The sequence below is a fragment of the Amborella trichopoda genome, chromosome 13 (genome assembly GCF_054954075.1).
Source record: "Amborella trichopoda isolate Santa Cruz 75 chromosome 13, AtrichopodaSantaCruz75HAP2 v2.0, whole genome shotgun sequence".
Lineage (NCBI taxonomy): Eukaryota > Viridiplantae > Streptophyta > Magnoliopsida > Amborellales > Amborellaceae > Amborella > Amborella trichopoda.
The window spans coordinates 24,275,568-24,290,672 of record NC_142348.1 but is presented as its reverse complement, the minus strand read 5'-3'; the positions used below and the strand labels follow the sequence as shown (position 1 = coordinate 24,290,672).

Below are 15,105 nucleotides of genomic sequence, written 5' to 3'. Positions count from 1 at the left end.
GACAAAGATGATGATAGCCTCGCATTCTACATGAAATACTCTTGGCAGCCATGGGCAGAACCATGGTGTAAGTTGAAGAGGGACTATGGTAAGGTCCATTTAGAACAGACAACAGAAGTCCATGAAGGGTGGACTGCTGTAATCCACAGACACCAAGGAGAGCTCTTGTAACTATCGAATGGTAAATCTTGGGGGTCCTCATGTTCGTACCACCTCAGTTTAGATTCTAGATGCGAATGCATCTCAACATTGATGCCCCCTAATCTCTTTTGTGTAGCGCTGACACATGCCCTAGTGAGCTCTCCCCCAACACCTCCACTTCAAGACTACCATCATCATGTGTGCTAAAAAGCCTGCTAGTTCATGTAGAGGGATGATCAACTTGCCATCCTGGACCTGTCGATCTTCCCTACAACCAACACATGAGACAACTGGCTCCCCCTAATCCCATCTGATAACCCACAATCGCCCCCCCTTCGCCCATCATGTGATATTCCACCACGTCTCCTCGATACAATCGAAGGTTGCAGTTTCATGGGATTGTGACACCTGTTCCCCCAACCTTGTCCTCTCATGTTTCCATTCGACCTATTTCTTTGGTTGTCACTTGTCAACTAACTCACCCTTCCCCACCTCTCTTGAGTAAAGAGTTGCGGGTGCTATTGTGGGAGGCACCCTCTAGCCATCTCCAATGTCATGTCAATCCCCTGTCACCGAACTCATCACCACCTCCCTCTCATCCACATGTACTCTCCCCTAGGGCTCTACTTTCCCACAATCAATGCAGGTTCTAACCCCCCTCCTTTCCTAAGTAAATCCACCACACCACCTCTCATCCCCCATCTTACCTCTACCATCTCTCATCTTGCATAACAGGATGTCCCCCACCTATTGGCCCCCATTCCGCTTACAGACCTGAAAAGATCAATCCCATGGGTGAATGCTTAAAAAATGGGTGAATGCTTAAAAACAAAACTTAATTACAATTTAGGAAATTGGAAATAAATCTCGAAATTAGGCGCAATGACCAAAATGTTCCTGAGATCTTTTCGGTTAATGTCGAAGCCGTCCCTGCATGCAGGTTGTTTTGCCATGGCCAGATCTTGGAAGCTTTTTCTGCAACTTGTGGTGATGGTTCAGATGATTCGTAAGCATATCTTCAATGTCCTTGCGACTCTGAGCGTTTTGATGCCCTTTAGTATTGCTGTGGTGGCCTTTTCCCACGGGGTGGAAGTCCAGCCAAATTTGTGAACTTTGTTTGCCAATGCAGTTTAACTCGCGATGTTCTAGCTCCTGGCTCTGCTTGCAAATGAGAGAGGAGATAGTCGCAGTCATTTTGCACTAAGTTTGGGCTGATTTTGTTCTGGTTTACGTTTTTGCCTAATTTGGGAGGTCACCGGAAAGAGGGATTTCGGCAACCGAGCAGATTTACTTATTCTATGACCTGGGGACTTGCATTCATCGGCCCTTGGATTAAATGCAAGAGTCATACCAGTCTGCAGCTCTTTGCGAGGCGGTTGCATTGAACTCGTCCCCACGTTGATTCGATGCTTGGATGTTGAGCTATGCTTCACTGGATTTGAGGCTTTATTTTAGGCACAACTTCGGCTCCCCGGTGTCTTGTGGACCCAGAGGACCAGGCTGTTGCCGGCTCTCTCCTTGTTCACTTGGGAGATGTAAGTATGTAAAAAATGACGTACAACACTCATGCGCACCTTAAAGTAATCTCAGGATTTAGCGGGGCAATTCCAGCCTTTGCTTGTAGGGATGTCTGATCGAGGAACGAAGAGGACCAGGTCACATTGCCCGCTGAATTACCCGACTCTGGTGAGCAAGTTGAGGTAATGGTGGTGAGCCATGACGGGGAAGACCCTAAAAACCCAATGGCTTGCTATGAGAATGTAGTAAACAACATTCTTGACAAACTCAAAGGGCTGGAAGACGTCTGTCCTATGGTGTCTTCCCATCAGGAGGTGAACTCTCCTCTTGAGCTGCCATGTGGAGAAGAGGAAAGACCTCAACTTTCCTTTCTTGTCTAGGCCTCGAGGCCTCCGAATACCCCTGTCTCTCTTGAGGACCAGCCCAACGTAGCTTCCCAAGCTACTCCATCGATGTTCACACAAGAGGACGTACACAGATGATCAATAAAAGCATCCAGGACTTACAGGCGTCAAAAACACAGGAAAGTGTTTCATACCATAAGCCTTATCCGCCTTTTATTGATCAAATCCCCTTCCCTATCAAATACTAAAAAAGGAGATTGTCGGTCTTTGATGGCACTGGTTCGCCTCAACAGTACATGGCCCACTGCATGTTCGCATGCCCTCTTTCTCTAACTTCTTTCTCCCGTCCCTCTCTCTCCCTTTCTAAACCCATAAAATCCTTCTCTTTCTCTCTCTCAAACTTCTTTCTTCTATCTTTCCTCCCAATCCACCTCTACTTGTCAATGGTAAAATTTAGATAATATATATCATCTTATATATTCATGGGGACCATGGGTTTGCATGATTAATACTGTAAAAATGTGAACTTCAGAGTAAAAGATCACACAGAAGGAAAGGGATAAATGCATAATTTTTTCCACTTTGTTTTTTCAATGCAGTGAGAGTTGAATTCCACGATTTTCCATTTTTCGATGCAATGAGTTGACTTCTAGGATTTTTTAATATTGTGCGATGTTGTGAATTTCAAATTTCAGGTATAATATTGTAAACTTTACAAAATAGAAAAATAAATATCAGAAATTTCCTAAGGGGACACAAAAATCGCTAGTGTTGAATCAAGCAAAGTGGGATAAAAGCCTACTTTTAGGTTTACTTGTTTTTTCTCTTCATCGATTTTTCAGATATTGTGCGATGTAGTGAAAGTTTCAGAGATTGTGCGATGTAGTGAGAGTAGAAGGAGAGTATGATGATTTAACAAAGAAGAGAATTGCCAGGTATAAAGTAAAATGGATAAAATGGAGTAGAGAGAATGAGGAAAGAGAGGAAATGAAGGAGACTTGAAAATATCAATGTCATACGTTTTATAATATTAGCGGTAGTTATGAGATGTTTATAAATGACATATCTTTTGGTGGAAAGGTATCTTTGTAATATTTTGCAAAAAAAGAGGGAGGTGACCCATTCCATAAAAATAGGGCAAGTCCTCTTAAGAAAGAGGGAGATAACGGTGTAGTTTTCTATTTTTAAGGATGGGGAGAAAATGACGTATCTTTTGGTGGAAAAGTATCTCTGTGATATCCATAGCTACTAATCTCCCGAAAAAAAGGATGGGGAAGAAATGACATATGTTTTGGTGGAAAGGTATCTTTATGATATTCATAACTACTAATTAAAAAAAAACAAAAAACAAAAACTAAGAGGGAGATGACAATATCATAAAAATAGTGCAGGTTCTCTTCTGGTTTAAGATATAGTAGATAGATAGATGGATAGATAAATAGATAAGGGAAAGGTTTATCGTGAGAGGAGTCTTTAAACAATCAAATTTGTGCCTCTCTCAAAAATTTTAGTAGAAGAGGCTGTTTTGATGCCCAAGTATCATCAAATTGATCATCTTGAAATTAGATATGAGAAAAAAATAGATTTCAAGTTTTGAAAATAATATATTTTGTAAAGCATTTTTGATAGTCAATTTTCAAGATTTTCATATATTTGTCCATCTACACTATTTTGAAGCTTTAAACAAAGATGAAAATATTATTTTAAAAATAAAATGACAATTGTCCGCTTGAAATGCGGCATTAGGGCCTAGCCGGCATCCAACGGGGCCTGATTGTAGTCGCTGATGCATATTTCTTCTTCCCTATTTTATTCTGACTGGTGAGGATGGAGATGAGCACAAGATTGGGTTTGCATACAATGGAAACAGAAAAAGGGAGGGCAAGCCCTGTATTCAGTCATGGAAGGAGGGAATTTGAAAGGGAGAGAGCAGGAGCAGGTGTCAATTCCTTGCAAAAATTCCATCTCAACTCCACCTCACAAAGACCATCTCCCTCTATACAAACATCGACCTCCACTCCATTTAATTCTTTCTTCCCTGATTCCACGTCGCTTGGCGGTGAGCTTTCTTTTTACTTTCTCTCCTTTCATTCTTTCGGATTCTTGACTACATTTTGATTGTAACTTTTTGTGTTTCCCTCTTTGTTTTTCTCATATCAGATGTTTCTTTTGTTAGGAACATCCTGTTTTATCAAAACTTGTGTGTGATGACCTGATTCATAGATGATGAACTTATGCGTGGTGAGGATATGATAGATTGGTGACAATGATGGTTGAGGAGGTTCCATTTCTGTTTTTTCTTTATGATGAACTTATGCGTGGTGAGGATATGATAGATTGGTGACAATGATGGTAGAGGAGGTTCCATGAAATGCCCCCAAACAGAAAAGAAACCTCGGAACCTGAACACTCTATGTATTCTTCTATGCTGGTTGTGTTCTCATTGTCCTCTTTTATGCCCATGGGGCCATGATACAAATTCAGGACCTGACTGCCGTTACCAATCACACTGATGTTGGAACCTAAATGCTTGTTTTTTTTTATAAAAATGATGTGTTTTCAGTTCTAACAGAATTGTGATGTCAATATAATCGGCATCTCTGCTCTATGCTCCTTTTGATCCGAGATGGGTCGTGTAGACTCTTCCAGGGATAATCTGTCCATGTTTGAGTAGTCACGAAATGAGATGTTAAGAGCGCATTCTGTACCAAGAACTTGTATTTTGACTTGAATTGTTTAATGATGAACTCATTGGTTATTTTTATGATGAATCCATTTGTTTGTGCTTGAATCCTTTTATGTAGGTGCCTGCTACCAGTTATCTCTAGTGCCGGGTTTGCTAGGACTTAGATGCATTTCAGTTGTTTTCTACTAATTAATTTTTATTGTATGAGGTGATTTTATGTGTTGTCTAGGGCTGGAGGCATTGATTGTTCTGGATCCCAATCAAATTTGACATTCATGGATAATTTATTGTTTTTGATAATTTTTAATTGGGGTGCTTTTATGTTTTTGACGAGAAAAGAGTGTTAAGTGCCATTTGTATTGTCAATCATATGTGCTTTTCTCATTCTAATTCTAAGTATAATTGGGCTCTTTTATGGGCTAGAATGTGAAGTTAATAGCATCGCTTTGAGAGTCAGTAACCATTGAATTGTGTGTCTTGTTATATTGATGATGACTAAGTTTCTTAAGAAGTGAGTCATCATGGTATGTTTTCATTGCCAATGTTTGATATCCATCCTAGATGCTGCAGTAGTGGTGGTACCTGGTAGGTGTAACATTGTTGGAAGCTATTAAGGTTTATCTTTGGCTTTTTAACTTGGATTTTTCTGTTATGGCCCTGCATAGCATAGATTAATGTGGTAGAGCTGGACTGTTAACCTTGTGCTTGAAAGAATTTAATAATTAGCTCCATGGAAATCAACTATTTTTTTTCTCTGAAGGACTCTATAGTAACTACTACCATTTAATCCACTTGTTATCCACAATTTTAAGGCACTAATGACAGCCTCAGCCCTCTATTATTCCTGCATGATTCCCATATAGATGGTATAGTGTGGTCTAGATGGACACTAAACGTGGTGTTTGAAGGAGCTGGATAATTAGCTCTATGGACATCAACTATTTAAAGGAAAAACAAATCTTAAAGGAAATTCCTAGTGCTCTTCAATTACCATATGTGTTTCTTAGTTGGTGGAGACCACCCTGTATTGTTTGCAATTCTATTTAATAGCAACCATTAATTCTTTACAAGGAAACGAACAAAAATTTGAATTACCCTCATGAGTTCCTCTCTTGATATATCTTCTTCGAATAAAAAAATAATAAATTTCTTTCTTTTCTTCCCAAAAATCCTCCCATCTCTCTCTCCCCCCTCCCTCTCTCTCTCCTAGATATCCAACTATATAAGTGATTTAAATTTCAACAATCAATTTCTCTTCTATACTCTTAAATAAAATCTGTCACATATCGGCTCTTATTAAATCTCTTTTAGTCACATTCCCCCTTTCTTTAACTCTTCTTCCATAAAGAGGAACTGAATAATAGTTTCCTTTTTTCTTTGCATACATGTTGCATTATCATCTCAGTTGCATGTGGATTGATTTATATCGTCAATCCCATATCTTGATACAATAGATAGGGTGGTAAAAAATAATTCACATAAAAGTGCTTAACATGAGCTTTTTGGAATCAATGTAATTGATGGTTTGATAACTTCAATCTAGGTTACATGGATTCTTTTGTTTGGGTACTTTAAGGGTGTCAGAGAAATATTAAGACCCATACCAGCATGGATTATTTGTTGGGTAGATTGCTCGCCTGGTGTGCATTAGTGGCATACAGTGCAGTTCCTATGGTGGCATTTGGATCAATGTTTAAAAAATCGTCGACCCAATTCAGAATCCGGCGATTCGGATCGGGTATCGTTCAGGCCATCCCTGATACACTAACAAAACAGGATCCTGCATTTTTCTACAGTGAATCATCATGATGATGTTATGATTCGGAAATGAATCGCTATTATGACAACATGGTTCGGACACCTCACATGTCCGTACTGTTCTGATGCCATCTCTAAAAGAGTTTTTTATACAAATGGACCCCGAGCATTTAGTGGCCTCCATCCGTAAACACGTGTACTGATAATGAGGGCTTTTTCCTTTTATAGAGCTTCACGCTTTTTAGATTTCCCAATGTGGGATAATTATCCCAAGTCTTCGTGGCACACAACAATCATCTCTCATCCATAAATAAAAATCAATAGCTTCGATGCCCTTCCTTACCCCCTTTGTCTGTCTCATCAACCGTCAGTACACTCCAGTCTCCAAACTCCCATCTCTCTTTCTCTCTTCAATATTCATCTTCCTCAGTACACCCATCTCTTTCTTCAATATTTAGATCTCTCTCTCATCAATACTCATCTCTCTCTACCTCTATTTTACATTGCAGTCAACACTCTTTTCCCCACCCTCTATCTACTCCTATCTTTCTCTCTCTTTAACAAGACTCACATAACCTTTTGGACCCCTTTCTCTCTATATAAAATTAGCATTCCCCTACATTACAAACTCCACCACCCAAAACCAAATCTCCCAAAAACCCAACCCAAACAAAAGCTGGAAAAACTGATAAAAATGGCCGTAACAGAAGCCCTGCCTTCAAAACCAGATACTCTAAAGAGATTACTCTCCGTCTCTTTGTAGTAATTTATAGGCAGATCGATCGATCTTTTTTTTTTTTTTACCTAGTTTATCCTCTCCCTCTCTCTCCCCCCGTTAGCATCCGTCTCCTTATCTCTCTCTCTCTCTCTCTCTCTCTTCGTAGCTATTTGGGCCACAAAGTGGCGATTTTGATAACTTAATTTTTTCGGATATACATATTTAATGTCATAACATTAAAATAAGGTGAGCATGAATAATGGACAAGCTTCGGGGATTTTGGATTATGAGCGCAACAAAACACTAACACTCAGGGAGTTAGGTATAGTCAGGTGCCCACTAATTTGGATGATTCGTTTCTAGATCGATTCAATGAATTGTCACGCGAATTCAATCGATGGCACCAGTGTGACCAAGATGAAGAACGACATCGTCTTTCATTTTGGTATTAGGTCATATTTTACGAATTGTATGCTTTATTGTAGTCCATGTATGACAATATACTACATCCATGATACTTTTATGCTTCTCCTTTTGTGTGATGTAAATTTAATGGTTAACAGTAGTTCATACAAAGAAAGAATATCTCAATATTCGCAAAAAAAAATGAAAGTTTTTAATGGAGTACCCCTATTTCTTATTGGATTCCTAAAAAATAACATTTATAATGATTTTAATATATTTTTTAATATTGGTTTTTGGATTTTTTCAAGCCGAATCCGATCGATTCGGTCGATTCCCGATCCGAATCGTCGATTCACCGATTCGGATGGGTTTTTGGGGTGCTCGATCCGGGGCACAGATCCGTTTTTTAAACCACTGATCTGGATTATATTTTTTCCAAACCTAATCTTGTCCAGTGTCTAATTTCCATTTAACATTTATGCTCAACCCTCGAATGACTTCTAGTGGACCTCCATTGCAATTAATCAAGAGTTAGACATGTACTGATGACTCACCCTACACACCCCACACGCCCCCCACAAAATATAAAAGAAAAGCTTTGAATTGTTTCAAATGGCAGAAGGTCGTTTTCAAATGGCGGAAGGTCGATGTCGCCAACGTCTTCCTCATCGCCACCGTCTTCCCCATTTCTCCTGGAATGAAATTTACACGTTATACCCAATAACCCATCTTCGCACCTCCCACCAGAAGAGACTTCCGCCTCTATCTCTGTCCATCTCTTTGTTCTATGCTCGAGTTGCATCTTCCCCCCCTCCTATTCTACTGGAGAAGAAGCATCAGGAGTCTTCCACCCCTACCGCGTTTTCTCAGATTTCCCCTTTTTTACCTTACTGTATTACCACAATCCCAGAAGAGACAGATAGACTAGTCAGGAAACTTTCAGCATCCTTAGTCGAGAGTTTTCACCTGGGGCGAGATGACTCAACAGGGATCGAGAAGTGGGCCAGAAACCTTTGGGGGGAGCCCTATCTTATCAGTAGACGGCTCTCTAATGGAGACTACTCTCCTTCCCCTCTTAGGAACAGGCTAACCACCCCTTACTCAAAGAACCTAACCCTTCCTTCAAAGGTGTTCCCTGCTCCTTGCGCCGTTGGTCTTCTAAAGAAAGTTCCTACAAGAAGCAAAGGGTATGGCTTACCCTTCATCATATCCCGTTGCATGCTTGGTTTCTAGAAACCTTTAAGAGACTGGCGGCATCCTATGGTAACCTAGTTTCCATCCATTGGATCTTGCTGGAGTCCTTGCCTTTGGGCTCCATTCGCCTCTTGATCAAGGTCCTGAACACCACAAAGATTCCGAGCACGCGTTGGCTGGATGTCAACGAACTCTTCTACCCTATTTCGATCTCATGGTCCTCTGCTTCGCCTCCCTCCCCCGATTTCCGTCACCAACCTATCGGGGATTCTCTTCTGGCTACCTCTTCTCAGCAGTGGGTGGTGGTGACAAAGAAGAAACACAAACGTTTGAGACCTCGTCGGAGACCCCCAGAAATGCTGCATCAACAAACTTGGCGCCCTCGCCGGTCGAATCCTACTCAGAAAACGGCTAGGAAATCCTCTTCGATCCTGGTAAGGGATTCACAGGAAGGCCAAACTCAGTTTGACTCGCTTACCTCTCAGGAATCGGTGATGGACTAGATGGTGTCTCCGAGTCCTTTGGAAGACACGAGTGTTGTCGCCGACTTGAATCGATGCTTGGGGAAAGAGGTAATCGTGGACAACATGCCTCAAAACTGTTCGGGGTTAGGCGATCGACCCGGCCCATCGTCCCCCCTTCCCCCTCTTTTGCTTCGCAAGTCTCTGGGTTGTCCCTTCTACCCGACCCATCCTACCCCATTCCCCTCATCTCCCCTTCTCACTTTGCCTCTCTCTCCTCTCTTGAGGCTACCACGTGCCCCACTCCCGCACCTACCCCCTCACATATGTTGCATGCCTTGGAACCCATGCGGCCGCCTCAGCTGACTGCCTCCTCTCGTGTGGCATCAGATAACTCTTCGCAGCAGAGGGAGCAACCCGAGGCCATCCCCTGTCCCTGCTTCAGGCTGCCTCCTCACCCTCTCTCCCCCAGGTGTCACCTTCCGACAACTCTGACCCCTCACCTACCCCATGTCCTTTCCCCCTTGGTGGCGAGCCTCAGCCCGACCCGCCATCCCTTGTTGTACCCCTCTCTCATTCCCCAAAGAAGGGCCCGCTACCCGATGTTATTGCAATGGTCCTCTGTCGCTTGATCCCAGCCAGCTGGCCATCATCCAGCCTTTGTTCGAGAAGGCCCCGTCGAATAGTATTGACGTACCTCCTACGGAGCGTTCATCAAGAGGCTCTGTTACTCCACCAATCTCTTCCCTTATATGTCCCTCCTCTCAACCACCTCACCCTGAATCTGGGTCTGTCTCCCTTCATACCTCCATCTCATCCATTGATTCTGGGGTGGTGCAGCACGTCGAATCTAGCCTTGTTTCGCCTCAATCTGCTACTTGGTGGGTTGGTCCTCATCTTCACTCTACCTTCCTCTCTCTTTCTTTCTATCTGCTAAACCTTGACTCCCTCTCTCCCGTGCGCTCCAGACCTTCCCCCGCACAGAAGATGGACAACGATCTCTTCCCAGTTGGCATCGTCACCGCCCAATCGCTGGACCCTTCCCCTCTTGATCCTGCTTCAGTCGCAGACATCCTGGCCCCCCACGTTTCCTTTACCCCTCACCTTGTTCATATCCAAAGAACCCAGATCATCCACTATGTGTGGCCCCCAAACTCCCCTTACCCTCTGTCCTCCTACACCTCCATCCAGACTTACCAATTCCTGACTTATATTCCTGCCTTCTCCTTCCTACTGATAATGCCTTCCCCTATCTCGGCTAACCTTACTACTCCTAATGTTCAGGACCTGGAAAACACTCCGGTTGATAACTCTCCACTATACCCCATTCCGAATAGTTCCTCTGGTCAACCTCTCCATCCTTTCGCTCACGACATTGACCCTGTGCTGACCTTCTCTCCTCCCGCTCATACTAGCTCTAGCTCCCCTCCTCTTCCAACCCTACCCTCTGACCTTTACCCGTCGGCCCAGCCCTTCAACTCTTCCTCTAAAAATTTTGTTGAACCTTGGTCCCAGGGTGCCGAGGATGTAGAAGAAAATTTAGAAGACAGGTCTGACCGAGAGGAAGATAGGATGAGAACAATGTACATGATAATGGGTTTTGAGTACAATGGACCTGAAGGACCAGCACAGGTTCATCACGGCTGACGCAGAAAGCAGAATGTAGGTGAGAATCAAAGGACAAAGTGAGTTAAGCAACTTCTTTTCTTCCTTTTCCTTCCCAAGGAAAGTAACTGATTTCAGCCCTTCCCCATCCATTCTTGGTCGCCCGAGGAGGTCCCCCAAACTGTCATCCTCCCTTGCTATCACCTATCACAAATGAAACGACTAATTTGGAATATCAGAGGCCTTGGTCAGGACTCTAAGAAAGACGCCGTCAAAGCCTTAACCCTGAAACTCTCCCCAACTATTCTTGCCCTTCTAGACCCTGACCTAAAGCTTGTTCGTCTGGTCTGGGGCAGGAGACCTTGCCAATGGGTCTCTCTGCCGTCTATTGGAGCCTCAGGAGGAATATGGGTGATTTGGCATCCATCAGACCTTTCTCTCATCTAACATTTCGTTGGGAATTTTCTATGACTCTCCTCCTTTCTAATAATTCAGATGGAATCCCCTGGAAATTTTCGCCTGTCTATGGCTTAAACTCAAACACCATCAGACAAAGATTGTGGGCTGAGTTGGATCACATTGCCTCCCTTCCACATCCCATTTGGTGTGTTGGGGGAGATTTTAATGTGGTCCGCTGGTCCCACGAGAGGAACTCCTCGTCTTCAATCACCCAAGAAATGAGGGATTTCTTAGATTTTATTAACCGTAATCAGTTGATAGATATCCCTCTTCAAGGCTGCAAATACACATGGTCCAACCACAACTTAATAGGTTCTTGATTTCAGCAAATTGGGAGGAACATTTCCCTAGATCGCTATCTTTGGCCCTACCTAAACCTACTTCGAACCACTGTCCCATCCTTCTCGACACGAATCCCGTAAATAGGGGCACCCGACCTTTCAGATTCGAACTGCATTGGCTCCTAGAGAAGGACCTCCCAGCCCTTGTTAAATCTTGTTGGATTTCCTTCGATTCTCAGGTCTAGGGGAGAGCGGGATTTATCCTCCAAAGGAAAATTCAGCTTCTCAAAGGAGCTCTCAAATCTTGGAGCAAAACCATTCCTGAGAACTTCGCGCAAATATAGTCCTCTTTACTGGAAACCATCAACAACCTTGATGATATTGAAGAGATCAGACCCTTAGACGTCTCAGAACAGGATCTTAGGTCTAAGACTAAGATGGAGTATCTCGCCACCCTAAAAAAAGAAGAAATCTTTTGGTTCCAGAGATCCAAAGTTTCGTGGTTGAAAGCAAGGGATCATAACACTGACTTTTTTCATCAGATAGCCAACTGTCATCGCAGATACAACGCTATCATGACAATAAAAGTCAACCATACTTACCTTTCCCAAGCTGGTGATATTCAACAAGCCATCCTACAGTTATTTCAGAACTTATACTCAGCTCCCCCTGAACCCAGACTCAGATTCTCGACCTTAGACTTCCTTTCAGTCAATGAAGGCCAAGCAGCTTGGCTAGAGCGACCTTGTTCTGAACCTGAGATTCTTAAAGCGGTCAAAGCTCTAGCAAGTGACAAGGCCCTTGGGCCTGATGGCTTCTCGATTGCCCCCTTCAAGGAGTATTGGGACGTAGTCAGCCATGACTTCGTCAAATTTTTTGAGGATTTCTTCCATAGGGGCATTTTAAATACAGCCATGAATGCCACTTTCCTAGCCTTGGTGCCCAAAAAAGAAGGAGTTTAGGAAATTAAAGACTTTCGGCGTATCAGTCCCCTCAACTCTTCCTACAAGATCCTGGCAATGGTTTTAGCGTTTAGACGGCAACATGTTTTGCCTTCCATCATCTCTAACTCACAATCTGCCTTTATCAAAGGTAGACAAATTCTGGATGGGGCCCTTGTGGCCCACGAATGTGTCCATTCGAGACACATTTCCAAACAACTAGGTCTCATCTTCAAAATTGACTAGGAGAAGGCATATGATCATGTGGATTGGTCAGTCTTTGATGCGACTATGGCCAGAATGGGTTTTAGGGAGAGATGGAGGAAATGGATGAGGGGTTGCTATTCGAACCCTCACTTCTCCGTCTTCATCAATGGAACCCCTCTAGGCTACTTCCCCTCTTCTAGGGATCTCAGACAAGGAGACCTCCTTTCCCCCTTCCTTTTTGACATAGCTGCTGAAGTCTTTAGCCATTCCATTGCTCGAGTCTACCAAGCAGGCCTTATTATAGGTTTCAAAACTAGTAGACAAGGGCCCACTATCACTCACCTACAGTACGCGGACGACACTTTAGTCTTCCTGGAAGCTACTGCTGCTGAGGCAAAAAATCTAAAAACTTTTTTCAGCTGTTTCCAATTAGCTATTGGGTTCAAGATTAATGTGGAAAATCTTGTATGCTGGGGGTGGCTTTGTCACTTGGTGAGATTAGGGATCTCATTTCAGATTGGGAATGTAAAGTCCAAAACCTGGGAGGCTGCAGAGTTTGGAAACCTTCCTTTAGAAGGAGCCTAAACGAAGTCGAGACGGCAGATTTCCAGCGACTATTGAACTCCCTGCACTCTCTCTTCTTCATTTCTCAAGGAAGAGATGATATCATTTGGACCTTAACTCCCTCGGGCAAATTCTCTGTGGCTTCACTCTACAAAAACTTTTCCTCCTTCCCCTCCCCATCCGAACACTTCTCTAGAATTTGGTCCACTATTGCACCACCCAAAGTACAGGCCTTCAACTGGCTCGCCTTCTCACAAAAAGCTCTCTCAGTTGATCAAGTACAAAGAAGAGGGGTGCCCATTCTGAATAAGTGTGTTTTGTGTGAATGTGAGGAGGAAACAAACTCCCATTTGTTCCTGCTTTGTGCCTTCTCTTCAGACTTATGGGGCTGGGTACAACTTTTTGGCTTACAATGGGTTACCCCACCCTCGGTAAAAGGCCTCCTTACCATCAATTTTGAATCAAGCTGGCCAAAGGCAGGTAGAATCCTGTGGAAAGCGACCTTAGCTGCTACCATTTGGCTAGTATGGATGGAAAGAAACTCCAGATTTTTTCGAGGGACTAAGCTTTCAATTCCTGCCATTTTTCAAAAGGTAACCTCCCTGGTGACCTTTTGGGCATCCAACATGAAGTTCTTAGCTGGAATTCCAAGATCCTTCTTCCTTTCCCAATGGGGAAATATCCTTCATCACCAACCAGCAGGGGCAGCTAGACCAAGTCTCTGGTTACCACCGAAGGATGGGTGCTCCTTGAGGAACCCTGGCCCAGCAGGGTCAGGAGGGGTTTTAAGAGACTTTGAAGGCAATATTCTCATCACCTTCTCCGATTACCTCGGCATCAAGGACTCTCACGATGCGGAAGCCTTAGCCCTCCTCCTTGCTCTAAAAAAATTCAACTCCTCCTAAGGCTCTAGCTTGATAGTGGAAGGTGATGCCAAGAATGTCATCTCATGGGCTAGTAGGACATGTGATCCTCCATGGTACTTGATCCAAGTTTTTAACGAGGTTCAATAAATTTGCAGGGCTATGTACTTCTCATGGCAGCATACCTAGCGGATGTCCAACGACTTCGCGGATTGGTTGGCGAAGGAGGGTGCTAGAAGACAGGGTGAGGCAGTTTAAACTGGGTCCACCTTCTTTCTTGCTTTGGACCAGTAAAGCCCCTTTTTAATTTTTTGGGCCCTTTTATTTTTCCTTGTCATTGTACATCCGAAGGTGGGGTGGGGGGGGGGGGGGGGGGGGAGCAATTTTATAAAGCCCTATCCTAGCCTCTTTTTGTAAACCGCACTTATGGGGGAAATCCTATTACTGTACATGGGTTTTCGATCTTCGTTTTATCGGGTCGTCTAGAGGATTTTCCTGGAGAGAGAATATACTGTAATTCCCTTTCTCAGCAATACAAAATGTTAACATTATCAAAAAAAATAAATTTGTGGTGTGTAGGTGGTGACGTCAATGTCATAAGTTGGTATTTTGAATATAATAATGGTGGCTTACATCTAGCTGATAGGCTTCTCTTCCCATGTGTCTAAGCATAACCTCATACACCTCTAACTCAATAGTGCCTCTTCCACTTGGTCAAATTACCTCGTCAAGCACACCTTAATGAAGCTCGATCCACTTATGTTCAGCCTGGATTGGGAGGCCGCTTTCCAAAGCGTTCACACTAGAACCTTGCGCAAAACTTTATCAGACAATGCCGCAGTCATCCTAGACTCTGAACCGGTCTTCAATGGACCTTGATCTTTTCGGTTTAGAAACGATGTGGCTGGAGGACAAATGTTTTCATCAATTGATCCCCCAATGGTGGTTGTCTTTTGCGGT

General features: G+C 43.3%; 1 protein-coding gene across 7 annotated transcripts in view; it reads left to right on the top strand.

The window, feature by feature from the left end:
- The first annotated feature begins 3,742 nt into the window (after positions 1-3,742).
- The window catches only part of LOC148779118 (uncharacterized), a 49,867-nt gene continuing 38,504 nt past the window's right edge, over positions 3,743-15,105 (top strand). For 2 of the 7 annotated variants that reach the window (XM_088855988.1, XM_088855990.1), the window contains exon 1: positions 3,745-4,062. In XM_088855988.1, the coding sequence (XP_088712114.1) occupies positions 3,831-4,062 (232 nt within the window). In that variant the 5' untranslated portion in view covers positions 3,745-3,830. The other 5 variants (XR_016047680.1, XM_088855989.1, XM_088855987.1 and 2 more) reach the window with 4 other exon arrangements.